Source organism: Spermophilus citellus, assembly GCF_964194105.1.
Source record: "Spermophilus citellus genome assembly, chromosome: 4".
Taxonomy (NCBI): Eukaryota; Metazoa; Chordata; class Mammalia; order Rodentia; family Sciuridae; genus Spermophilus; species Spermophilus citellus.
In genome coordinates, this window is record NC_138185.1 from 25568834 (window position 1) to 25595572 (window position 26739).

The following is a 26739-nucleotide window of genomic DNA, read 5'->3' on the forward strand; positions in this document are numbered from 1 at the left end:
GGAATCATGTTGCTAATACATCAGTATACCCAGTGCCTAGAATGGCTTGGCACACAGTACATACTCAACATTTGTTAATTGGTTAGCTGCTTTTCTTTTTCTTTTTTTTTTAAAGAGAGAGTGAGAGAGGAGAGTGAGAGAGAGAGTGAGAGAGAATTTTTAATATTTATTTTTTAGTTCTCGACGGACACAACATCTTTGTTGGTATGTGGTGCTGAGGATCGAACCCGGGCCGCACGCATGCCAGGCGAGCGTGCTACCGCTTGAGCCACATCCCCAGCCCTGCTGCTTTTCTTTAGGGTTTTCTAAAGATGACATTCCCAATACTGACTTCTAGTTTCTTGGGATACAAATTCTTCATGGCATCTTCTCAACAAAGGGTCTTATCGCCACACTGACCACCCTATTCAATGCCTGCTCTAGTGCGTACACCATGCTTGTTGCTTTAGATGTACTGTTAATCCTTGAAGTGCCCTTGTAAGGTGGGAATTATCTCCCCACTTGATAGATAAGGTCCCCAGGGTAGAGAGGGGTAAACTAAATTCCTTATAGTCATAGAGCTAGCAAGCACTGGCAAGGCCAGCAGTCAAATTCCAGAACTGGCGCTTCTACTCAGTCCAACCTCACTACTCCTGCAGTGCACTCCAGCAGACCAGACCCGAAGAGTATGAGAAACCATAAACCAACATGTGGCCCATTTCTGTTAATTCTTTTTTTTTTTTCCCCTGATGGAAAACATGAAATAGTTTTTGTGTTAAGATAAAGACATGGAAGGCAGGAATGGTGGTGCATGGTTATAATCCCGGTGACTCTGAAGGCTGAGGCAGGGGGATCACAAGTTTGAGACCAGCCTCTGCAACTTAGCGAGGACCTAAGTAACCCAGTGAGACCCTGTCTCTAAATAAAATACAAAGGGCTGGGGATGTGGCTCAAGAGGTAGCACGCTCGCCTGGCATGCGTGCGGCCCGGGTTCGATCCTCAGCACCACATACCAACAAAGATGTTGTGTCCGCCGAGAACTAAAAAAAAAAATAAATATTAAAAATTCTCTCTCGCTCTCTCTCCTCTCTCTTTAAAAAATAAAAAATAAAAATAAATAAAATACAAAATAGGGCTGGGGATGTGGCTCAGTGGTCAAGTGTCCCTGAGTTCAATCCCCAGTACCAATAAATAAATAAATAAATAATAAATTTAAAGGAATTTAAAAAGCAAAACACAAGGTGAAAACAAATTTCATCCCTGTGGCCCAGACCTGAGGGGGTGGTTTGTTTCTGGGTGCAGAGGAGGAAGCCAGGGCTGCAGGCGTGCTGAGCGAGCACCACTGAGCCACACCCCCAGCCCTGTCCCTCTTCATGTTATGTCCCTTTCAGTTTCTGCTACATTTTAAAATGCTAGCATTGCAACTCAGTCTTCATTTTCCACTCCTACCCTCCTTTAACTAGAACAATTAAAACAATTAAAAGAAAATGGCACTATGTCAACTCAGGAATGTCATTTTCAAAAGCACTAGGTAATTAACGAGGACAACTTTTAGTAGGTACAATAAATCTGATTTTTATTACACATCTTAGTTTAGAATCACTTTTACATTCCTAGACAAAGAGATGATACAAATAAATATCAACTGTAAAACTCAGAGTCCCAAGTATTGGCATATTCTTTGTCTAAAGGTAGCCAAAGAGAAGGTCAAGATCCACAGTAACTCCAAAGAGCCATAAAGCCCACCGCCTGCTGCCTGCCCAGGATCACTGCTTTCATAAATAACCCCAAAAGCATTTCATTCAAGAAACAAGGGCAGGGAGAGAGGTGCCAGATTTCTGAACAACACAGGACAAAGCCTTGCACGACAGACAACGGCCAGGCCCGCCATTCTCATCAAGTTCCCTCTGAGCATGTTCAGTATGGCTTTTAGAGTTCTTTAATAGCCCCAATTTTGTCCGCTGATGATATTCAGATGATCCAAGGTTGTTCACAGTAAGCCTTGACTTCAAGTGGGAAATGTGAGGCAGCACTGATATCTCACGTTAACAGGGAATCGACACTTCTCTGAAACTTGGCAACAAGTCTACATTCAGTGAAGGAGGACTTACAAGAGTCAGACGGAAAAAGCCAAGAGCAGCCCGTGCCTGAGCTGCAGAACACTCTGGCGCCCTTGGTCATGGAGGTGTGGGTGGAGCAGGTCAAGCAGCATGCAGGCCTAGACGGGAACAATTCAACCTTGCATCAGAGTCTTAAGAAAGTGCTTCATGCCTATGATTTGTGGCCTTGGGTTCTGAATCCAGGGGTCTGGGAGACGAGTGACTTTAAAAAATAATGAAGTCAGATACATTCTGCTGATTAGAGCAAAAGGGGGTCTGGTGAGGGTCACATACACAGTCTCAAACTCCTCCTCCCAGATGGTCTTCCTAGATCCTGTTCAAGAGCTGCTTTCAGACTTCACTAGCTGCCGCTGGTACAAAGGCCCTGTGCTGTCCTGGAACATAATAGCATAAGTTCAGACATGAAAACCTGGTCCCTTAGTGGACCTGGTATGTCCTCCACACGTCGGGCTCAATTCACAACCCAAAGCAACAGCATTCCGGTGGCAGCAAGTCATTTTGCCATCTGCTTTTATTCAAATGTTTATTCTCTTCATTCTGAGAGAAGAAAAGCACCAGAGACTGCTTGGAAAGGGACAGCTTCATCTCTAAGTGAGTGTCCTTTCACTTAGTTTCCACAGACCACCACATGACACAGCTGAGCACAAAGCGAGCTCGTTTTAATAATCACGCCTGTCAACTCGGCTTTTTTCTTCTGCCTTCTTGGAAAAGTTCTACGTATCACTTAACCACCCTTGGTCACGACCACTACCTCGAACGTCAGTATTAAGGTACACTGTTATCTGCAGTTACCAATTCTCAGATTTTTTACATAAATTTTCAGCCTACAGAATTCAGAATAGCTTTTAGGAAATGTGGTGACAGAGAGACACGCGTCGCCAGCAGACAACCATCTTGGGCCACACACCTCATCACCTGGTTCTTATTCAAACCAGGAAAATCTTAGTAAATAAGAAAGAAGCAGGAAAAATGAGGGAAGGACCCATTATGTTCTGGGAACTTCTGAACAGGGGGCCCTGGGTTCAGAAAGAATGGTTACTAAAAAGGAGAGAGGCTGCAAAAAAAAAGACACCTCCATTTTGCAGAATGTGAAGACATTGCACTTGGTACCTCCTAATCCCCATGGGGTCTGATCCAGAAATGTGCCCTGGGAACTGAGCAGCTGAGTTAAAACATAACTCAAGGCCCACCTCGGTTGCCATATTCCTGAGGCACCGTGCCAGCAAGATGCGCCAGGGCGGCAGACCTGGGGACTCATACTGTCCCCTCAGGCTTGGCTCATGGACTCAGACACCCACGTGGGAGTGCTTTCAGCCTGGATTAGTCATTCAATGGGCCTTTAACACAGACAAAAGGCAATAACTGCACATTAGTGTATTTCTAAAACTGGGCAAGTTCTTGGTCTCTGTCTCTCTTCAGACACACACAGACACACTCATGGACACCGCCACGCTCACACACCCACACAAGCTGCTCTTGAGGGGAAATGAGTAACATTCACCTAGTGACCAACATAAAACAAAACTCTGAACTTCAATAATAGGAAGAACTAAAACTTACAAACCAAACCAGTCTATGTAAACGGGAATTCTGAACTCTCTCCTCTGAGCCGTTCAGGCACAAGCCGCTCCTCGCCAGCATCTTAAGCTCTGCCCAGGAGGAGCCGCAGTGCCAGGATTGGGTGCACTCCCTGCTGAAGGCAGGCAGGACCCTGTGCCTCTCTGTATGTCTTCCCTCGCCACTGTCCGGGTCTTGTGTCTCCATCTCTACATCTGCCTACTCACTCTCCTGCTTTCTTGGCCAATATAGAACAAAATGGGGAATTCACTAAAGTGCCAAAAGTGCCACCTTTCTCCAATGCTAGTCCCATCAGAGAAGACAGAGCCTCTCCCACAAAACAGGTTCACGGCAGAACACGCTCCTGAGGCGGAGGATGGCCCTACAGAAGAACACTCAGAGGATGCATGCATGGGAAAGATGGGGACAAGTGAAGAGTAATGTGACAAGGTGGAAGGACGTGGCATCAGCTTACAGATTTAGGTCTTTAACAGGATTGTCATGGTTTTGAGGTTCTAAAGAAGCTGTTTCCCTAAACTCTCTAAGGAGACAAAGGGAATGTTATTTCTATTGCTTCTGACATTGAATCCTTCAGGAGCAGACACTGGAAGAGACGTCCTCATTCAGCAGACCCCAATGGCAGCTCTACTTCTTACTGAGGGGCATGGAAGCAAGATTACTGATCGCACCTCCTGGGGCTTGGGTCCAAATGAGATTTCTTGTTTTTTTTTTTTTTTTTTCCCTATAAGAACAGGCACCTACTCAAGTTTTAGGACTTTCACTTTTCAACCTTGTTGTTATTTTATCCTGAGGCTCCAAAGACATGGTCCTGCTAAGGGGACTCCTGACTCTGCCCTATTGTTCAAGAAGAAGGGAACCCAATGTGAAGAACAGGCTCAAAAAGGAGAGGGGAGAGGGAGAGAGGGCCGGGAAGAAGGAGGAGGGGGAGAAGTGAAGCAAGGTCATGGTCATTCTCTTGCTGTCCACTTCGACTATCGCACTTTACCTTACCCATGCATTTCTGAGATGCTAATTAAAGAACATTTCCCAGAGAAGCTGAGTGCCAGATTAGGACTAGCACATTCGACCAGATTAAGTTGGTTACTCTGCAAAGAGGCCATCGCTTCTCCTCAGGGGAACAGTTCTGAGTTTGGCTCAAGTCCTCTCTGCAGCTTTGTGCTCGTCTCTTTTCTCAGAAGGCAATGCTGCTGTCACGCCCTGGGAGAGGAGGCACCGGCCTTACTTGGGAACCAGCCCCCGAGACTGTGGATACAGTTGAGATGCAGGGGTTCCTGAGGAGGAGGAGGAGGAGGATCCCGACTTCCTTCCACTCTTGGGCCTGTAAAAGCCAAGCATATGTTTATATCACATGTCTCCAAGTGCCACACACATCTCAAGGTGGCTTCCCCTCAGTGGTCTGAAGTCAGGATACTTTCTACGAAAACCACCCTCTGTGCACAACCAACATGGCCTGCCAACAGAGGTGTGAAACCTGAGGGAAGGGATGCTGATGCTTGGCAAATCTTCTGTTAAAATCAAAGGTTGACCATCCTCTTCCAATTGGTAAAAAGGTATTAAGCTGGGCATGGTGGCATGTACCTATAGCCACAGATACTCAGGAGGCTGACAAGAGGATCACTGGAGCCTGGGAGTTTATGACTAGCCTGGGCAACATAGCAAGACCTTGTCTCAAGAAAAATATTAACTTGGCAGGTAGAATTCCTTCCACTTTTGGTTTTCCACCTAGTTGTTTTCCTTAAATTTCTAATGTGGAATTTATTAAAATAGAATTCTTTTTTTTTTTAATATTTATTTTTTAGTATTTGGCGGACACAACATCTTAGTTTGTATGTGGTGCTGAGGATCGAACCTGGGCCGCACGCATGCTAGGCGAGCGCGCTACCGCTTGAGCCACATCCCCAGCCCCTTAAAATAGAATTCTTATTTCACACATAGCCTGCATACAGGGTCAGAGTCTGAGCTGTGAACTAAGGGAGACACAGATTTGAACTCAGGCTCTGCCACTTACTTGCTGGGTTTCCTTGGACCTGGCTACTTTCTCAAAAATTCTAGGTCTCAATTTTCTCAGTAAAATGGGACTAAAGGTCATATATATATATATATATATATATATACATACACATACACATACTTTTTTTTTTAAAGGAAATCAAGAGAATCTTTGTAAAGAACTACCTGGCACTTGGTTGGTAGGAACTAAAGAACTGACCTCACTTCACCAGAGCATGTGCCGCTCCTTCACAGGCAGGGACTAGGTGGTTAGGTATTCTGGTATTCAGTTCACCTGGCATAGTGTCTCAACTGTAAATATTTGTGGAATAAACAAACAGAAGCAATATGGCAATAATTTCTAGTGTGTTCTATAAAGCCCTCCATGATAAACAAGCACTCTCACTGCCCTCTACTTGGTTTGTCCTTGATCAAATGTCCTTGTTTCAAACACAGGTCACTAAAAGCCACTCACCTGGCCTTGGATTTCTTATTTGCAGTGCTTTCAAAGGATGATGCATCCACCTGTATCTCATCTTCATCCTGCAGAGCTGCATCCAGTGCAGCCTGGACCTTGGGGGCAATGGCTGGACCCTCATAGTCTCTGGTGGTCCGGCTGGGCATGTCCAGCTCTAAGAGCACAATATTTTCTGCCTGCAGAAGAAGCACAGCCATCACCAGCTAGGTTGGCCTCCAATCAAGAGTCAAGCAACCTATGCCACACCTGTAAACTGCTTGTCATTCAGAGCCTACTAAGAGTCTAGCTAGAATAGTTATATAGTTTTATAACTTTTTTCCTGGTAGGGTTGCAAATGAGGACTAGGTTTGTGGCTCAATGACAGAATGCTTGCCTCGCATATGCAAGGCACTGGGTTCGATCCTCAGCACCACATAAAAATAAACAAACAAAATAAAGATATTGTGGGGCTGGAGATGTGGCTCAAGTGGTAGTGTGCTCGCCTGGCATGCAGGCGGCCCGGGTTCAATCCTCAGCACCACATACAAACAAAGATGTTGTGTCCGCCGAAAACTAAAAAATAGATATTAAAAAATTCTCTCTCTCTCTCATTCTCTCTCACTCTTTCAAAAAATATATTAAAAAAAGATCATTGTAATGTTTTAAAAAAATAAAGATATTGTGCCATGTATAACTAAAAAAATACTTAAAAAGGATTGCAAATGATACCCTAAGGGAAATAATCAGAAAAATCACTAAAACCTATTTATTACATATAATTTGAAAATATAAAAAGAAGTAAAGAAGAAAATAGTTGTTATCAAAGAGTCATAATGTGGGTGAGGAGGGTGTTCATGACAGTGTATATACTTGTAACTTCATGTGGTTTTTATTGGGGGTGGGGGAGGTACTGGGGATTGATCCAGGGGTGTTTTACCATTGAGCTACATCTCCAGTCCTTTTATTATTATGATTTTTAAAATTTTGAGACAGGGTCTTGATAAATTGCTGAGGGTCTCACTAAATTGCCAAGGCTGGTCTGAACTTGCAAACCTCCTGCCTCAGCCTCCCAAGTCACTGGGATTACTGATATGCACTACTGCACCAAGATGCTTGTGACTACATTTAAAAAAAAACTGTTGGGGAGTCAGGTGCATTGGCACATGCCTGTAATCCCAGAGACTCAGGAGGCTGAGGCCAGAGGATCTTAAGTTTGAGGTCAGCCTCAGCAATTTAACAAAATCCTGCCTCATAACTGGCCTTGTAGATTGACTACTTGATATCTGGTGGCGAGCCTTTCCTACCTCCTGAGACGAATTTATAGAAGGAGAAGCACCCATGATCACACATTCCATCTTTTTCTCTGATTCCTCCCAGTTGATGGAGTCCATCCCAGGGCTCCAGAGAGGGCAGGAAGGGCCACTGAAGGGAGAAGGTGAGAACAGGGAGTGGCTCCATTCACTGGTTTTAGATATTTAGTAGTGCATAAAATTTCTGTTGATTTAATGCTAAAAACGTCTGAGAGTCACTGCTTTAAATTCTACCTTTGGGCCAGGGTGGCCCCCTGGAATCTCATATATTTGATTTGTGGATTTTTTTAGGGGGTATGTCAGGGATTGAACCCAGGTGCATTTAACCACTGAGCCATCTCCAGTTCTTTTTATTTTTATTTTTTTATTCTGAGACAGGGTTTTGCTAAGTTGCTAAGGCTGGCTTTGAATGTGAGATCCTCCTGCCTCAGCCTCCCGAGCTGCTGGGATTACACTTTGTGCCACTGTGCCCAGCCGATTTGTGGATTTTAATATCATATACTTGGCTTAAAATATGAAAAACCTAGGAAGATATGCATCATCGGAAACTTCTAGAAAATGCTCCTGAGGATTCTGACACTCTATCTTCTACTGTATAAAACTCCACTTAGCCGGGCTCTGTGATGCACTCCTATAATCCCAGTACTCAGAAGGCAGGATGATCACAAGTTCAAGGCCAGCCTTGGCAACTTAGTGAAACCCCTTCTCAAAGTAAAAAAATTTAAAAAGGGCTTAGAGTGTAGCTCAATGGTGGAGCATCCCTGGGTGCAATTTCCAGTATGGGGGTGGAGTGACTAATAAATACTTTTGCTTTTGTGAGTAACTCAGTGCCAAGAAGTATAGCATCACAGGAGTCAACTAAATCCCAATATCTCTGGCAAGAGATATTTGCTCTGGCTCCAAGGGAAATGCAAAAACATTTTTACAATTTTAAATTAAAATCTTTCATTATAAAAAATAATAGAATTTTCCTATTGATAGTTACAAAATACAGATAAGCAAAATGAAAATTTAAATTAGGCACACTTCCACTAACTAGAGATAACCAGTTTAGTTTTTCATGTATATTATATAAACTTTTGATTCATATATAAACTTTCAGTTTAAATTGTTTCATAACAAAACAATATATTGTGTCTCCCATTCTGTCTATTACCAACTACCTGAAGTTGAGCAACAGATTGTCTGCAAAGAGTGGATGGGAGAACTCATACAGAAGACAGAGATGGCCCAGCCACAGCAAGTATAATAAACACCAGATCTATGTGCATTTTAATTGTAAAATATAAAACAGTCCTCATTTATGTCATTTTAACCAACCTCATGACTGACACATGTGATAAAAGAAAGTACTAGAAGTTCTTCAGCACAGACCCATGTCCTGTCAACGAGACATCTGTATTCTTTCCAATGTTCCCACAGACTCATTCTGAAGCTTCCTGCTAATGTTTACTGGCCACTATGGACAGGATGTTTATACACCCTTCCTTACTACCTACCCTGATTTTCTAAGCCTCACTGTACCTTTCCATTTATTATTCATTAGTTATTATATTCCCGTGTTACTTGTTATAATTATTATAAATGTCCTCAATATCTCTGGCAAGTCAAGATACAAACTCTGTGACTTTGCCAAATGGTGCCTGAGGGTTTACTCAAACCTAAATTACTCTAAAACGGAGGAGAAAAACCTAAGAACAATCTTCTCACCCTGTATCGGGCCTCTGGACGAATCATCATGGACATTCTTGCGTGTTGGCTCAATGGTCTCTTGTATCCCACTGCGGAGACTGGCCGCTTCATCATCTGCTGATTCCTGCAAAGGGACTGCAGTGGTTAAGGCCCTGGCTGAAGTGTGACCCACAGCCCAGGTTTGGTCCTGTGGAACAAGTACTCAGAAGCCTGAACCGGACAGAACCTGAAGTGGTAACTCCCAGGACTGCAGGCTAACTACAGTGGGCAGAAGCTGCTTCTGTTTTCTGCTTGAACTGCTGTGTGCTCCAGATGTGCACATCAGGAATCTTTTAAGCTGGGAGAGATGCTAGTCAGCATCATCCAGTTCTTAAACAGCAGACACAAAGCACAGCCATCAGCACTCCTGACCCCTGCATCCTGGGGGGATCTCTCCCACCTCCCTCACAGAACCAGGCTCAGACTGATACACAAGGTAACATCTCTGTACTGCTGATCATGTGGCCGAGCATACCTCACTTGACAGGGGAAATGGAAATTCAGGAACCTGGGAAAGGTGTTAGTCCTCCAATTCGTAATACCATGCTAATATCACCCAACCTTTACCTAATGGCCCAATGGCAGCCTCGAAGTCAGAAGTGTAATTGATTCTGAGTTTAAATAAATCAAACTCTGTTCTCCCTACATCCCTTTGGCCCAGTGCAGTTTATCAACATTCTGTTTCCTCCTCACTTGTAGGTCTACTTAACATCAAGAGTGACTTACTCCAGTCTGGTTATAGGGTGTAACTTCCAATGATCTTCCTCTTCATCAAAGAAGGATCTATTCATAATTTTACTTTTTTCCTCCAGAGGGATAAAGTTTTCTATAATAAGATGCCTGTGAGAACACACATAGATAAACACAGATGAAGAACAGAGCAAGTGTGGTGGCACATGTCTGTAGTCCCAGTTACTTGGAAGGATGTGGCAGGAGGATCAGTTGAGCCCAGGATCCCAGCCTGGGCAACATAAAGAGACCCTGCATTCAAACACATATGCAAACATGTGCATGCACACAAACACACATACACACACACTCAGAATACTGGCATCTGGTGCCACTGAGTAATTAGATAACTGAGTCAAGTCACTCAGCAAACAGTTACTTAGCAAGTACTACGAGACTAACATTGTACATGGAGCTGAGACACAGCCATGAATGACACCTTGTCCTAGCCTTGCACTCAGGTTTGACAGGTGCTAAGAGTGGTCTGTCCCTTCTGCCTGAGGAGGAACAGCATGAGGATATGAACAGACTGAAGAGGGAGGTGACACCTGGGCTATTCTGGGCTATCCTGGGGTGAACATTTCCTACTGAAAATAATTTTAAGAGGGCCACTAGAGGCGGGGAGTAGTAGTACTTGCCCATAATTCCAACTACTCAGAAGGCAGAGGCAGGACAACAATAAATTTGAGGCCGGCCTGCACAAATTAGCAAAATAAAACGAATAGAGCTGAGGATGTGAGTGAGTGCTAGAATCCTGCCTCGCATCGCAAGACCCTGGGTCCAATCCCCACCACCACATGTGCACACACCAAAAGGGGGCCCCTGAGGCTGCTAAGCAAAGTCATTGCTGAACATAGATTAGAAATTAAATGGCCTTCGTTCAGTCCCACAATTTGTTGCCCAAACTAGAAAAGTGCCTATTTTTTTTCTTCTTTTTTTTTAATTTGTTTTAATTAGTTACACATGACAGTACATGATCTTGACACATCATACATTTGAATCAAATGGGTATAATTTCTCATTTTTCTGAGTGTACAGGTTGCAGAATCACATTGGTCATGCAGTCACGTATATACATACAGCAATACTAGTGTCTATTTCATTCTGCTGCCCTTCCTATCCCCCCTTCCCCTCCCCTCCCCTCCCATCACTTCTCTCTACCCAATCTAATGTGACACACTTCTTTTTTTCCCCCCCTCACATCATCATACATGTAATCTGTATAACTATGAGGGTCTCTTTCCATCTTCCGTGCAATTCCCCTTCTCCCTCCCTTTCCCTCATACCTCTCTTCCCAGAATGGCAGCCATTATGAAGTCAAACAACAACAAGTGCTGGCGAGGATGCACGGAAAAGGTACACTCATACATTGCTGGTGGGACTGCAAATTGGTGCAGCCAATTTGGAAAGCAGTATGGAGATTCCTTGGAAAGCTGGGAATGGAACCACCATTTGACCCAGCTATTCCCCTTCTCGGACTATACCCAAAAGACTTAAAAAGAGCATACTACAGGGATACAGCCACATCAATGTTTATAGCAGCACGATTCACAATAGCTAGACTGTGGAACCAACCTAGATGCCCTTCAATGGATGAATGGATAAAAAAAAAAATGTGGCATTTATACACAATGGAATATTACTCAGCACTAAAAAATAACAAGATCATGGCATTTGCAGGGAAATGAATGGCATTAAAGCAGATTAGGCTAAGTGAAGTTAGCCAATCCCTAAAAAACAAAGGCCGAATGTCTTCTCTGATATAAGGGGGGTGACTCAAAACAGAATAGGGAGGAAGAGGATGAGAAGAAAAGTGCCTATTTTAAATGACCAGGGTAAAGAGAAGACTGAACAGATTTCAGTCCCTTAACACAAGAGGAGGAAAATCATTCCTGAGAAGAGTTTCTGCCTGACAAATGCTTAGGAAATACATCAAAGAAACAAGTGGGGTGTGGTGGTGCACACCTGTAATTCCAGCAACTTGGGAAGCTGAGGCAGGAGGATCACAAGTTCACGGCCAGCCTCGGCAACTTAGTGATACCCTGTCTCAAAAAATAAAAAGGGCTAGGGATGTGGCTTAGTGGTTAAGTGCCCCTCAGTTAAATCTCAAGTACCAAAAATAAATAAATAAAGTAGGACGGAAAAGAACATGGACCCAGAGATGGACAGGGACTTTCTCAGGAATAAGCAGAAGAGAGGAAGGTGGCAGGAGATGAGCTGGTGAGAAGTGGGCAAGGACCTGTCCTCAAAGATGTTTCCTACTTGACAGACAATGCCACTGGCCAGCAAGGGCAGGGTACCATGGAACGTCCTGCACTTACTTGAGCTTCAGCTCCCGGGTGAGTTCGTTCTGCGTCTGCTCCAGCTCCTGGCGCTCCTTGATGTGCTCTTCTTGGAGGTCGTGGATCTCGGCCTTCACTGCCTGAAGCTTGGAGAAGAGCTGGAACCAGGGGAAGAGGCAGGTGAGGAGGGCCCAATCAATGAGAACCAGGTCTCCCTTACCCTAGGTCTCAAGGTGTCTTGATTTGGCCTTGTTCCTTTCCTACCTTTTTGAGTTTTTTGGTCTTGATGTCCACCTCTTGCTGCAGTGAGCTGTACGTCTCTTTAAGCTCCAAGGTCTCCTCATCTCGACTTTCCATCTGTTGCTGGATTTCTCTTTCTCGACGTTTCTGAGCAATATTACAGAATCCATCAGCTTGCCCTAGAGACTATCTGTAGGAGAACATGGGGCTGGCTGCTCCCAATCAGTCTCCAGTTAGCATGAAGCTGACACAACTCATAACAGAGGTATTTGTTCAGTGACAGAAATGCACCTTAGCCCACCCTACTCTCCCCACGAAAGAATGCCAGGTTACCTGCTCTGCAATTTCCTGCCGTTTCTGTTCCAGTATTTTCTGCTGTTCATTTGTATGATCTACTATATTTTTTCCTCCAACAAGTAGTTTACTTTCCATGGCCTGAGTGAGAAACAAAGTAGAATCCATGCTGTGAATGGTCTCCCCAGAGCACATCGCCTCACAGAGAAGTCTGAGAAAGATAAAGAGCTGGGCTGGGGATGTGGCTCAAGCGGTAGTGCGCCCGTCTGGCATGCGTGTAGACCAGGTTCGATCCTCAGCACCACATACAAACAAAGATGTTGTGTCCGCCGAAAACTAAAAAATAAATATTTAAAAAATTCTAAAAAAAAAAAAAAAAAAGAAAGATAAAGAGCTCACGACTGAGCCAAAAGGGGACAAACTCTAGGCAGAAAAAGATTGTGCGCAGTCCCCTTCCTGAGGGGGCTGGGACTTCACCTGGTCACATTGAAGGTGCAGCTTCTCCTACATATAAGAACCTCTGCTTTCTTTAACAATATCCTTTTTTGGCTTGTGGAGACAAAGCATCAACCCCACTGAGAACATGCTAAGTGTGTCCTATGTGCCAGATACTGGGGATGCAAGTGTCAGTAAGAACTATAAGGTTCAGTCACTGAGGGATACAGACAAATAAGCCAGCTTTAAGCAGATGGTGGGGGACACTATCGCAAGGAACATGCAGAGTAATTCATAGAAGAAAAACAATGAAGAGAGAGAATTCAGACTTTTTTTTGATGCTGGGGATTGAACCCAGGGCCTTTTGCATGCAAGGCAAGCACTCTATCAACTGAGCTACATCCCCAGCCCTGAGAATTCAGACTTTTAAAAAATATTTATTCATTTATTTTGGTACTAGAAATTGAATCCAGGGGTGCTTAACCACTGAGCCACATCCCCAGACCTTTTTCTTTTTTATTTTGAGATAGGGTCTCGTTACATTGCTGAGGCTGGCTTTGAACCCAGGATCCTCCAGTCTCAGCCTCCTGAGCCACTGGGATTACAGGTGAGAATTCAGACTTTTGGAAGAAGTTGGGGAAAGCTTCCTGTCTGAAGGGAATCTATGCAGAAAGCTGAAGTAAAAACTAGAAGGGAAAAAAAAAGTGGAGAGATTGTGATAGGAGAGGGTAGGGCAGGGAGCGGTGATGCTTAGAGTTAGCAAAGCAAGCAGGGGGTCTGCTCAAAGCTCTGTCAAGGAGACTATATTTAATCCTGAGGATTAAATAGTCAGGGAACCGCTGCTGAGTTCTTTGAGCATGAGGGCGCACAATCAGATTTGTGTTTTAGAAAAATGACTCCCTGCAATAAAAAGGATGAGTGGGAAGGGGCAGGCTGGATGGGGAGAGCAGACGGAAGGCTGCTGCAGGGTGCAGGGTGGGCAGCAGGGGTGAGATGCAGCAAAGCGGCTGGTCCAAGAGACCCAATGAGGCAGGAGTCACAGGCTGTGGGACCGACAAGGCCATAGAGAGAGAAAGAGGGACAGCTGCAAGGAAACTGCCAGGGACCAACCTCACTGGGGTAAGAAGGCAGGAGCTGGCTCTGGGTGGCCAAGGGCAGCTCAGTAGAGATGTCTGGGAGGCAAAAGGCCACCAGGCCTGGACGTTAGGAGACAGTCCTGGACCGCACATCCACCTTGGGAGGTGTCAGTATTTAGAAGGGGGCTGAGGCTGTGAGAGTGACTTGCACCTGTAAAGCATGCATGTCAACACACTGCCACCTGGGTTTCTGTTTGTGTGGCAGGTTTTTTCTGTGTGTGTGGTATGGGGGATTGAACCCAGAGGTGCTCCACACTGAGCTACATCCTCAACCCCTTTTAATTTAATTCTTTTATTTTAAGACAGGGTCTCACTAAGTCGCCCCAGCTGGCTTTGTGATCCACCTGCCTTAGCCTCCCAAGTAGCTGGGACTGTGGGCATGTGCCACTACACCAGGCTACAACCTGGCCTCTGAGAAATGTTAAGTGTAGCCCTGTCGCCATCTTTCACTATGTCTCTTGAGACCATTTCCTCTTCTCTCAAAACCAAGAGACTGGACTAGAGTATTACCACCCCACCCCCACATGCACACACTTCAGCTCTAAAATTAAATATATAAATATCCATGGTTTTCAGCATCCAGGGACTGAGAAAGAAGTCATATCATTCTTCCATACATAAAATATCTAAGAAATGCAGTGACCTTGAGGTAATGCTGAATCTAGCCAGACTTGGTCTCTGAGAGCTCCCCTAACACCCCAGGTAGTTTAGAGTGTAGCTGTTCCTGGCCTCGAGTAACAGACCCAATGCTGCCTGTTATTCTGAAGAGCAGTGTGCAAATCAATGTGGGCACACCCAGTCACACTCCCAGAGCAAGTGAGGAGGGGAGATGTGACATCTGACATGAAGGAATCCCACAGTAAGCCCCTCCCTGAAACAAATTTACCTCCTAATCGTGTGGTGTATGACTGTTTTCACATGGGGTCTGAAAAATCCTGGAAGGGGCTTTTAGGGTTTTAAGGTCCCTGCCTCTACAGTAAAATAGTGGCCAGCTCTGTGAAAAGGCTCCTCTGAAGCCACAGATAAACAGCATGGCTTTGAAGACCATGGGGAGGAGAGGCAAGAAAGAGAAAACTAATTTGGAAAGCAGTATGGAGCTTCCTTGGAAAACTGGGAATGGAACCACCATTTGACCCAGCTATTCCTCTTCTCGGACTATACTCACTACAGGGACACAGCCACATCAATGTTTTTAGCAGCACAATTCACAATAGCTAGACTGTGGAGCCAACCTAGATGCCCTTCAATGGATGAATGGATTAAAAAATGTGGCATTTATACACAATAGAATATTACTCAGCACTAAAAAATAACAAGATCATGGCATTTGCAGGGAAATGGATGGCACTAGAGCATATTATGCTAAGTGAAGTTAGCCAATCCCAAAAAAACAAATGCCGAATGTCTTCTCTGATATAAGGGGAGTGACTCAAAATGGGGTAGGGAGGAAGAGCATGAGAAGAAAATTACCTCTAGATAGGGAAGAGAGGTGGGAGGGAAGGGGAATTGCATGGAAGAGGGAAGCAGACCCCCTTCGTTATACAGAATACAGGTATGAAGATGTGAGGGGAAAAAAAAGTGTGTCACAATAGATTGGGTAGAGAGAAGTGATGGGAGGGGAGGGGGAGGGGGGAACAGAAGGACAGCAGAATAAAATAGACATTATGATTACTGTGGGTATATCCGTGACTGCATGACCAATGTGATTCTGCAACCTCTACACTCAGAAAAATGAGAAATTATACCCCAGCTGATTCAAATGTATGATATGTCAAGATCATTGTACTATCATGTGTAACTAATTAAAACAAATTTTAAAAAATGGAAAAAAATAGGCAAACTGCCTTAGAACCCAAAGCTCTGAGGGCAAAGTTGGGATTCCAGCCAAGCCTGTCTAATGAAAATGTAAGATCTACTTCTACTGCACTACTTCTAGCTGTAGAGAATGTTTCCTATTTAAGAGTGCATCTGTAATGGTTGATTATCTTCCTAATAATATATGCTCATGAAGAAAAAAAAAAGAGAGAGAGAAAACTTACCATTTTTATACTGATAATTTGAACATATTTCCTTCTAGGAAGAAACCAAAGTCTGCATAAATTCAATAAGAAAGAACCCCACCCTTCAAGGGAATCCCAGCTTGGGGTCAGCCAGTGGCCATCTCGGATCTCTAGGGCTACTTTTGCACTCTCCTTGCCACTATAGCCAAGTGGTGGCCCAGAGGCCAGGCACCTAAGGGAACAGCATCCTCCCTCGAGAAAGAAGACACAGAATGTCAGAAGCCTCCACACTCTAGAATACTGCTCAGCCACCTAGGGAAGTCGAGGTAGACATCAGGAAGTATACTGATGACTGGGTCAGGTTAGAAAAGGGGATGACTGCAAAGGACCAGCAAGAGGAAATCCTAGCGAGGATGGATTGTGTTCTGTGTCTTTAGAACCAGGGTCCTGAAGCCTAAAACGTACAGTGAGATACCCCTGTATTCCCACTAGGCACACAAGTGTGAGTCTAATCATCACAAGGGTCGGCAAGGAAGGGGAGCAACTAGAGCTTGCACAGTCACTTTAGAAAACCACTTGTTCTCATCTAGTGAAGTAGGAGCAGCACGTACTCTAAGATCTAAAAGTGCCAGACAAGAAACTTGCACATACACGTCCTCCTGGAGCCAAGAATAAATGGTTGGTCTTAGCAGAAAATGGAAACAACCCACACTGTTAGGAGAATGGAATGCCACAGAATACTCCGAACAGTAATAATGAATGAATCACAGTTACAGGCATCAATACAGACTCATGTCATGAACAGAACGCTGGGCAAATAAAAGTAAAGTGCAGGCAGCTCACTTATACAAAAGAAATCACATGAAACTGACCTGTATTATATTTAGAGAGAAATACATATATGGAAGGACTCGAAAGAAAAGCAAAAGAACAATAAGAATCAAATTCAGGATGATGGTTACTCTGGGGTAGGGGGACATTCCTTTCGGAGGAATTTCTAAAGATTCAGCTACTGTTCCCTTTTTTTTTTTTTTTTGGTACCAGGGATTGATCCCGGGGGTACTTAACCACCGAGCCACATCCCCAGCCCTTATTTGTGTTTTATTTAGAGACAGTTGCTTAGGGCCTTGCTACGTTGAGGCTGGCTTTGAACTTGTGATCCTCCTCTCTCAGCCTCCCAAACTGCTAGGATTACAGGCCTACACCACCACATCTGGCAGCTGCTGTTCTATTTCTTATACTAGGCCTGGGGGATACACGGCTATCAGTTTTATTGCCGTCCTTTATACTGTACATATAGGTGATAATTATTATTATGAATCCAATTTTTAATTTGAAAAGTTTTTCTGTTCATATTGATTCAATAAAATTTATTGAGCACCAATATCATGGAGCTATTGGAAATGGAAAAACCAAAAAATAAGTCATCTTGAATTTTTTGTTTTTGTGGTATGAGGGATGGAACCCAGGGTGTCATGCATGCTGGGCAAGTGCTCTACTACTGAGCTACTCCCCCAGCCCTTTGTATTTCAACATAGGGTCTTGTTATTTTGTCCAGGATGGCCTCAAACTTGGGTCCTCCTGCCTTAGCCTCCCCAGTAGCTAGGATTACAGGCAGGCACCACCATGGTCAGCCCTTGTATCATTTTTGTGATAAAAGAAAAGGCACTGATGGGGGAAAGGGCCGAAAGAAGGGCATGATACCTTGATTTTGGCACCCAGCATCTCAGCAGCATCCTTTTCCCGCCGCAGGTCCTCCATCTTTTTCTCCTTCTCCTTCAGCAGTCTCATCTTCTCCTCTGCAACCAAGCTGTGGTCTTCCACAATGGCCCGCTTCTCAATCTCCAGTTTTTCTTGCTGTTCCCTCCAGTAATCATCCTTATCATCCCCTTCCTCCTCACCCTCTTCTCCCTCCTCCTCCTCCTCTTCCCCACCCCCACCACTGCCACCACCTTCCCTCCGCTTCTCTCGCCGCTTCCTCCTGCCAATGGAGCGCTTTTCCAGCTGGGCCTTGAGCCGAGCAATTTCTTCCTGAAATTCTCGAAGGAGGGCATCCTTTGGGTCCTCATTGACCCTTGGCTTATTCTTAATGTTTTTGGCACGATTGGCATATCTCAAGGTGGTCAGAGTCTCTTCCACATTGTATGAGGCAGGTCCCACGTTGGCTACCATCACAGTCTTGGCGTTGCCACCCAGGGAGTCTTGGAGGAGTCTGGTAAGCTTTGAGTCTCGATAGGGAATGTGAGTGCTTTTCCCATCCACCAGGGCAGAGATGACGTTACCCAGGGCTGACAGGGAGAGGTTGATCTTCGTTGCCTCCTTCAGTCTCTCCCCTTGTGCCCCGGTCTTGGCTTGCCGTTCGCTGCCAGCAAGATCCACCAGGTTCAGCTTCCCCACCCGGATGTGGTTCTCACCATCGAGGCCCACCTCGCTGCACTCGATGGTGATGACAAAGATGGCGTGGGAACGCGAGCTGTGCTCATTCATGTTGGTGGCCCCAACGGAGCGGTTCTGGTTCCCCACGTTCATCACGTGCTCTATCTCCTTCACACTCTTGGTGACAAAGGAAGACAAGTCCTTCACATACACTCCCGTGTCAGGCCTCTCTTTGAGCTCGAGCCGTTTGGTCTGGTCCTTTGAGAGCAGGTCTCGGATCTCCTCCTGGTAGATCTCTAAGTAGGAAGCCCTGACGAGGTACTGCTGATTCTGCGAGCGAGAGATGTGGGTGAAGATGTGGTCAAATGAGTTGGGAATGACACCTCGTTTTTCAGGGTCACCTCGGACTCCTTCCATAGTGTAGGTTTTCCCAGTCCCAGTTTGTCCATAGGCAAAAATTGTCCCATTGAAACCTTGCAGAACAGAGTCCACGAGAGGTCGGAACGTCTCATCATAGAGTTCAAACTGCTTGGCGTTCCAGTCATAGACTGCATCAAAGGTGAAGGTCTTGGGCATTTCATGGGTTGTGCCTTTAGGGTTCTTCACAGACACCTGCCCCAGCTTCACATCCACGTCCACCACCTTGTCGTAGGAAGCAGCCTTTTCCTTGCCATTCATGGGCCGACAGCGAACCACCACCCGGACCGACTCTGAGCTTTTTAACTTTGACATGATGAGCTCTGACTGCGTCAGTCTTGAGGGCTATAAATCCAAAATGTCTTAGGATGCTAAGGTCCTAGGAAAAAAGCAAAAGTAAGTGAGCACAGTACAGCTGCCATCAGAGGCTGACACATACAGGCCATCTCCACCTTGCCACCTGATGGCTGTGTGCAGTAACTCACCACACGGGCACTTCCTCATGGGATCTTAACCAGCTTCAGAAGTGAAAGACAATCCCTGAATCTACACTTAATCTTAACTGCAGGTCAAGGCAGCTGGAAACCTTTTAAAAGCCTGGATGATCTTATACCCTGCCGAACTACTAAACCTCTAAGGAAAGCAATTTAAAACTATCAAAATTTAAAATGCACAAACCTTTGACCTAGCAGTTATATTTCTGAGAACTTATCTTTCAGATGTATGTCTTGTACAGAGAACATATACTAGGCTATCTGTCATGGCATCTTTTTAAAAAATATTTTTAGTTAGTTGTAGATGGACAGAATACCTTTATTTTATTTATTTCTATGTGGTGCTGAGGATCAAACCCAGTGCCTCACACATGCCAGGCAAGCACTGTACCAGTGAGCCCCAGCCCCAGCCCTGTCATGACATCTTTGTGGTAACAATAGGTAGTGGAAAATTTTAAATTCTCATCAAGAGAGGACTGATCAAATTCAATATATATTATATATATATATATATATATATATATATATATATTATATATATATATATATATGCCTATATATAAACGTACATATATACACATACATACAGTGGAATCCTGTTCAGCTATTAATAAGAATGGGGTAATCTACACACAATCCTGTGCCCAGACATGTTGTTAAAAAGCAGGTGAGGAAGAGTGGGTACCATATACACAGTATGCGAAGAGGTTTGCCAAACAAACCCTGTTATAAATGAGGGACTTTGGGTGATAATGACATAGCAACATAGGTTCCTCGGTTCTAACAAACGCACCACTCTGCTGGGAGATGCTAGTAACAAGGGAGGGGCGTATGCGCAAATCTCTGTACCTTCCGTTCTGTCGTGCTGGATCCCAAAATTGCTCTAAAAATAAAGTCTAATAAAAAGAACAAACAAGTAAATATATATTAAAAAGGGGCGGGATATGTGCATGTTGCATGCTTGATATGCACACAATATCATTAGAAATATTTATTTAATGCCAGGCCCAGTGGCGCAAGCCTGTCATCCTAGTGCCTCAGGAGAATGAGGAAGGAGGATCTCAATTAGAGATTAAATAAAGGTATTGTGTCAATCTACAACTAAAAAATCAAAAAAAGAAAAAAAAAAGAATTTTGCCAGATGGGAAGGAAGAGTCAGATGCCAGAATGGCCAGTTTCTAGTGTCTCCTTTTCATTTCTAGGGGAACAGTCCCCAAGCCCTGGCTGTGTCAATCCCGTGGCCTGGTCTGTCTCTCCTTTCATTTCAACAGATGCCAGCCAAAGCTGGTCTGGGTGCAGAGTGAGAACCCCAGTCCCGCGAAGCTCCCTTGGGGAGGCCTCAGATGTGGTGGTGGGAAGCCAGACAAGACTCTAGCCTTGGTAGAGTGAGAGAAATTCAATGGCAGGGAGGGATGATTCTTCTTACCACACAGCCCTGAGGAGCAAAGCCACCAACATTTACCCATCAAAGCAATGTGGCCCCAAGCCTGCTTTTCAAAAAAGCCTTCAGCAAGCTAACCTAGAGGCTGGGCTGCTTTGTACAGCTCCATTATTTTTAAGCTCTCCAAAATGATAAAAAAACAAAGGAATGATAATGACCTACATTAATCTTCAAAGCCCTTAAAAAGGAAGGAATTCCTAAAGCAAGAGTCCTCTTAATTAAATCTCCCCAACTCTGAACATAGAATTCATTCTTTTCTGACTCACCCGAAGGAGTCGTGTATTATTGATGTATTATTTCAGGAAGATGGACTAATTTAATTTCCTGCCATCAGGACTTACAGTCTTGTTCTGGGTCCTCCTCAAAGGAGACGATTTTCTTGGAAGGACGCCCTGATACTCTTTCTTTATTACCTTCTTTATTCTCTTCTACTTGATCTAATTACAGAGTGATAAATCTTTAAAGGAACTCACAGTGTTGCCAGGAAAGAAGGAACCACAGGTCAGCGCTCATCACCTGCTTCCTGAATACCTTTTCTGCTAGAACCTGTCACTGAATGTTAACACCCACTATCTGAATGGCTATTATCCTTGAAAAGCTGAGCTCTTCCGCAGCCTCATCTCTTTTGTCTGCTGAGATCAGCTCCCCATTCTCATGGCAGCCACCAGCTCTTTCTTGTTTGGATTCAGACAACCTTGCTTTTGCTTGTTTTCATGGAGTCTCACTTCAAAGTCTAGAACTAGGAGTGGATTGGGTTCTCAGTTAACTACTGATTTCCATGGAGAGTCTAGGTCAGAGGTCACAAACTGGTCAAATTCCATCTGAAACTTTTTTTGGATGTGTGGTGCTGGCATGGAATCCAGAGCTTTGCACATACTAGGCAAGTCTCCAGCACCAAGCTAAACCCCAGACCTCCACCTGAAAATCTCCCATCCCACCCCCAGTACTGGGGATGGAACCCATGGGGCACTCTACCACTGAGCTATATTCCTAGCTCTTTTTATTTTGAGACGGATTCTCACAAAGCTGTGAGGCTAGCCTTGGACTTGCAATCTTCCTGCCTCAGCCTCCTGAACTGCTGGGATTACACATGTGCACCACCTTGCCCTGCCTGCCTGGTGTTTTAAAAAACAATAGAGTTGCAGGGCATGGTGGTGCCTGTCTATAATCCCAGAGATTTGGGAGGCTGAGGCAGGAGCATCCCAAGTTCAAAGCCAGCCTCAGCAACTAAGTGAGACCTTATCTCAAAATAAAAAGGTTTGGGAATGTTGCTCAGTGGTTATGTGTCCTGGGTTCAATACCTGGTACCAAAAATTAAAAATAAATAAATTAGGTGGGGCACAGTGGTGCATAGCCATAATCCCAGCAGCTTGGGAGGCTGAGGCAGGAGGATCACGAGTTCAAAGCCAGCCTCAGCAAAAGCAAGGAGCTAAGCAACTCAGTGAGACCCTGTCTCTATATAAAATAAAATAAAAAAATAGGACTGGGGATGTGGCTCAGTGGTAGAGTGCCCCTGAATTCATCCCCCGGTATCCAAATAAAGTAATTAAGAAACAAACAAAAAAGAGTTGAGGGTGTGACCAAGTGGGTACAGTACACACTTAAGGTCCTGAATTCAATCAATCCCAGCACCAAAAGCAACAGCAATATCAGCAGCAGCAGCAAAGGCTCAGCAATTCCAACCCTTCTCTATATGCACATACTGGTGAAAATCTTTGCATATGTGCACACACAGGCAAGAGTGCTTCCTTCAGCACTGTCACAACAGCAAGAAAACTGGACACCTACACATCCACACATGGGAGAATAAAAAGTAAAATATGGTACATTCACATGATAGATAAGAGAGTACACTAGTCAGTGGTTAAAAGGAATAAATTAGAGCATGGATCAGCAAACTGTAGTCCACAGGCCAATCTGACACACAGTCTATTTTTGCCAATAAAATTCCATCAGAACACAACCGTAAGTTTTGTCTGCATGTCTCTATGGCTGCATTAATGATAAAATGGGAGAACTAGGTGGCACAACAGAGGCAATACGGCCCACAAACCCTAAAATATTTACTATCTGGCCTTTTACAGAAAAAATTTGCCAAGCCTTGAATTACAGTATATATATATATGGATAAATAAACAGGTTACAAGCTGCAGAGTGGTAATTTTTTTATTAGAACAAAATAATATGGTGCGCATAGACTTGTTTACGTATGTATAAGTATAGAAAAGTTGGAGATGGGATGGGGAGATAGCTCAGTTGGTAGAGTGCTTGCCTTGCATGCACAAGGCCCTGGGTTCAATCCCCAGCACCATAAAAAAAAAAACAAATTGGAGAGGGGTATGCACCAATTTTATGATGGTAGCTGCCTAAATTGGGCAGTGGGAAGTACTGAAAATGAAACCAGAGGATTAGAAGAATATTTCAATTTTATAATATATAATATTTTATCATTTCCTTTTTTAAAATGGAAACAATACCTTTATTTTATTTATTTTTATGTGGTGCCAGGGATTGAACCCAGTGCCTCACACATGCTAGGCAAGCACTCTACTGCTGAGCCACAATCCCAGACCCATATTTTATTATTTCTTTTAAAAAATAAAAATGGGAAAATGAGACTTTGAAATAAATAAGAGAAAACATTACCATCAATTCTGGCTGTTTCCTATACTATTAGAACAACCAGTTTCACATAAAATACATATAAGTATCTGACATCCCTTGACCAGAGCTCCAAGTGGCAGCCAGGGGAGCTGACCAACAGTGCCCCTCTGGTGGATCTGGGTCCTCCAGTCCTCACCAACCCCCATTCCCTCCTGCTTCACACCCAGCATGCTTTGCTCATTTATACTTCCTGCCTGGCTCCTGTAGGAGCCATATATACATGACCAAATCATGTATATATGATCTGATTAAGAAGTCCTAGCCGGGCATGGTGGCACAGCCTGTAATCCCAGCGGCTCGGGAGGCTGAGGCAGGAGGATCACGAGTTCAAAGCCAGTCTCAGCAATAGTGAGGTGCTAGGCAACTCAGTGAGACCCTGTCTCTAAATAAAATTCAAAATAGGGCTGGGATGGGGCTCAGTGGTCAAATGCCCCCGAGTTCAATTCCCAGTGCCAAAAAAAAAAAAAGTCCTGCCATGCTAGCCCATCTTTTAAAATGACATTTAAATGACATGTAAAATGCTCATAAATGAAAAAGCAGTTTATAAAATCAAATGACTAGGGGCTGGGGTTGTAGCTCAGTGGTAGAGCACTTGCCTCACATGTGTGAGGCATTGGGTTCGATTCTCAGCACCGCATATAAATAAAGGTTCATTGACAACTAAAAATATTGTTTTAAAAAACTGAATGAGGGGCTGGGGATGTGGCTCAAGCGGTAGCGCGCTCGCCTGGCATGCGTGCGGCCCAGGTTCGATCCTCAGCACCACATACCAACAAAGATGTTGTGTCCGCCGAGAACTAAAATAAATAAATAAATTCTCTCTCTCTCTCTCTCTCTCTCTCTCTCTCTCTCTCCCCCCCCTCCTCTCTCTTAAAAAAAAATAAATAAAAATAAAAAACTGAATGACGGGGCTGGGGATGTGGCTCAAGAGGTAGCGCACTTGCCTGGCATGCGCGGGCGCACTGGGTTCAATCCTCAGCACCACATAAAAATTAAAAAAAAAAAAAAAAAAAAAAAAAGATGTTGTGTCCACCGAAAACTAAACAATAAATATTTAAAAATTTAAAAAAAAAAACTGAGGGCTGGGGATGTGGCTCAAGCAGTAGCACGCTCGCCTGGCATGCGCGGGCGCACTGGGTTCAATCCTCAGCACCACATAAAAATTAAAAAAAAAAAAAAAAAAGATGTTGTGTCCACCGAAAACTAAACAATAAATATTTAAAAATTTAAAAAAAAAAACTGAGGGCTGGGGATGTGGCTCAAGCAGTAGCACGCTCGCCTGGCATGCGTGCAGCCCGGGTTCGATCCTCAGCACCACATACAAACAAAGATGTTGTGTCCGCCGAGAACTAAAAAATAAATATTAAAAATTCTCTCTCTCTCTCTCTCTCTCTCTCTCTCTCTCTCTAAAAAAAAAAAAAAAAAAAAAAAAAAAAAAAAAAAACTTCAGTAGTGGCCCACTTTAAGTGATGGGAGAACAGATGATTTGCCATTCTCTTTCAACATTTCCATGTTTTCCAAATTCTCTTTAATAAGCATGTGGTTATCTTTGAATGGGAAAATGAAGGTCTGGCAATTCCCCGGGAGCAGCCTGTAAGAAGGAGCAATCTGCAGCACACAGAGTGCATACTAACACACCTCTAATAATGCATGCCAATGCAACATCTCTCAGTCAGACCAGGCAACCACCTGCCAACTGCCCGGCCCAGCGTTCAAGAGTATGTGAGATGCAGCTCAAGTCACAGATCACACAAGCCATCAGAAAAGCACAGCAACACTTGAGCAAGAAGATAGAAGTGACTCCCTATTAACTGGCCTAAGCCAACTCCCTGTGCAGGTGTCTCTGGAGAAGCAACTGTTTTTATTCTGTATCCACCACATTACCCTAACACTGCTCTCTTTCACAATTCTCTCTCGTTGTTATTGAAGCATCAGGACTCCTTGTTTCTTACTTGTAATCTCTGAACCATACCAAGTCAGCAAGTTCAATTCTGGGTCTCTGGTTTCTCTGATGGCCAGTTATCAAAAGGGGAGTTACGCACTCTTCAAAACAAGATTTCCATTGGGCGTGATAGTGCACACCTATAACCCCAGCATTTTGGGAGGCTGAAGCAGGAGGATTAAAAGTTCAAGTCCAGCCTCCACAACTTAAAAAAATCCTAAGCATCTTAGGGAGACCCTGTCTCAAAATAAAAAATAAAAAGGGATGGAGAGGTGGCTCAGGCTCAGTGGTAAAGTAACCCTGGGTTATAAAAAAACAAAATAAAACACCAAGATTTCCATCTCCAGTTGAAAAATAACACTGCCTTGCAGAACTTTTAAAAGGATACAATATTTGTGCTGAGGGAATAATTCTGAATTTGCTTCTGTGAGCATAAAACATATCTTGAGGGTATGTAAGAGCCAGATAACAATAGCTGTCAGATAATAAGACTAGTTTTCACTAAAAGAGATGAGTTTCTGAGGGTCAAGGGTAGGGAAAGACTTTTCATTGTATATCCTTTTATACCTCTTAAATTTGGAATCGTATGAATATATTCCCTAATCAGAAAAGTTTTGTGAAATTAAGTAAACTAATGTCTAGGCATTACAACTCATTTTTCCATTTTATCTATCCACTTTTACTGACCACTATGAATGTAAGCTAATAAAAACATTTTAGTTGATAAATAGAGGACCCTAGGAATAAAACTCCTTGTCCCAACTTTATGGAGAAGCATCATACAAGAACTTCCATGAAGGCTGGGGATATAGCTCAGTTGGCACAGTTGGCAGAGTGCTTGCCTCACATGCACAATGCCCTGGGTTCAATCCCTAGCACCAAAACAAAACAAAAAGAACTTCCATGAGGGCCACAGCAATGGAATTTTTAACTTTTCACCTTAAGAGTCATGTGGCCTCAGCTCTTAAAGGCATTCAGAGCATAGATGTCAGAATGACAGACAAGTAAAATATATTGCAATTACAGGCACTGTTCAAAACATAAGGCTGTCTTTTTGTAAGCCAAACAGTGTGTGAATGGTCTGAAATTTTTCAAAATATCCCTTACAGGACAATATGAGACCCA

General features: G+C 44.0%; 1 protein-coding gene across 1 annotated transcript in view; it reads right to left on the bottom strand.

The window, feature by feature from the left end:
- Nucleotides 1-1539: 1539 nt before the first annotated feature.
- KIF3B (kinesin family member 3B) overlaps nt 1540-26739 on the bottom strand; it is a 43029-nt gene continuing 17829 nt past the window's right edge. The window contains exons 2-9 of the mRNA XM_081289172.1: nt 17985-19452; nt 12749-12850; nt 12440-12562; nt 12215-12333; nt 9891-10004; nt 9144-9249; nt 6142-6320; nt 1540-4995 (exon numbers count right to left, since the gene is read on the bottom strand). Coding sequence (XP_081145298.1) covers nt 4896-4995; nt 6142-6320; nt 9144-9249; nt 9891-10004; nt 12215-12333; nt 12440-12562; nt 12749-12850; nt 17985-19388 — 2247 coding nt within the window. The 5' untranslated portion in view covers nt 19389-19452 and the 3' untranslated portion in view covers nt 1540-4895. The remainder of the gene's footprint in view (nt 4996-6141; nt 6321-9143; nt 9250-9890; nt 10005-12214; nt 12334-12439; nt 12563-12748; nt 12851-17984; nt 19453-26739) is intronic.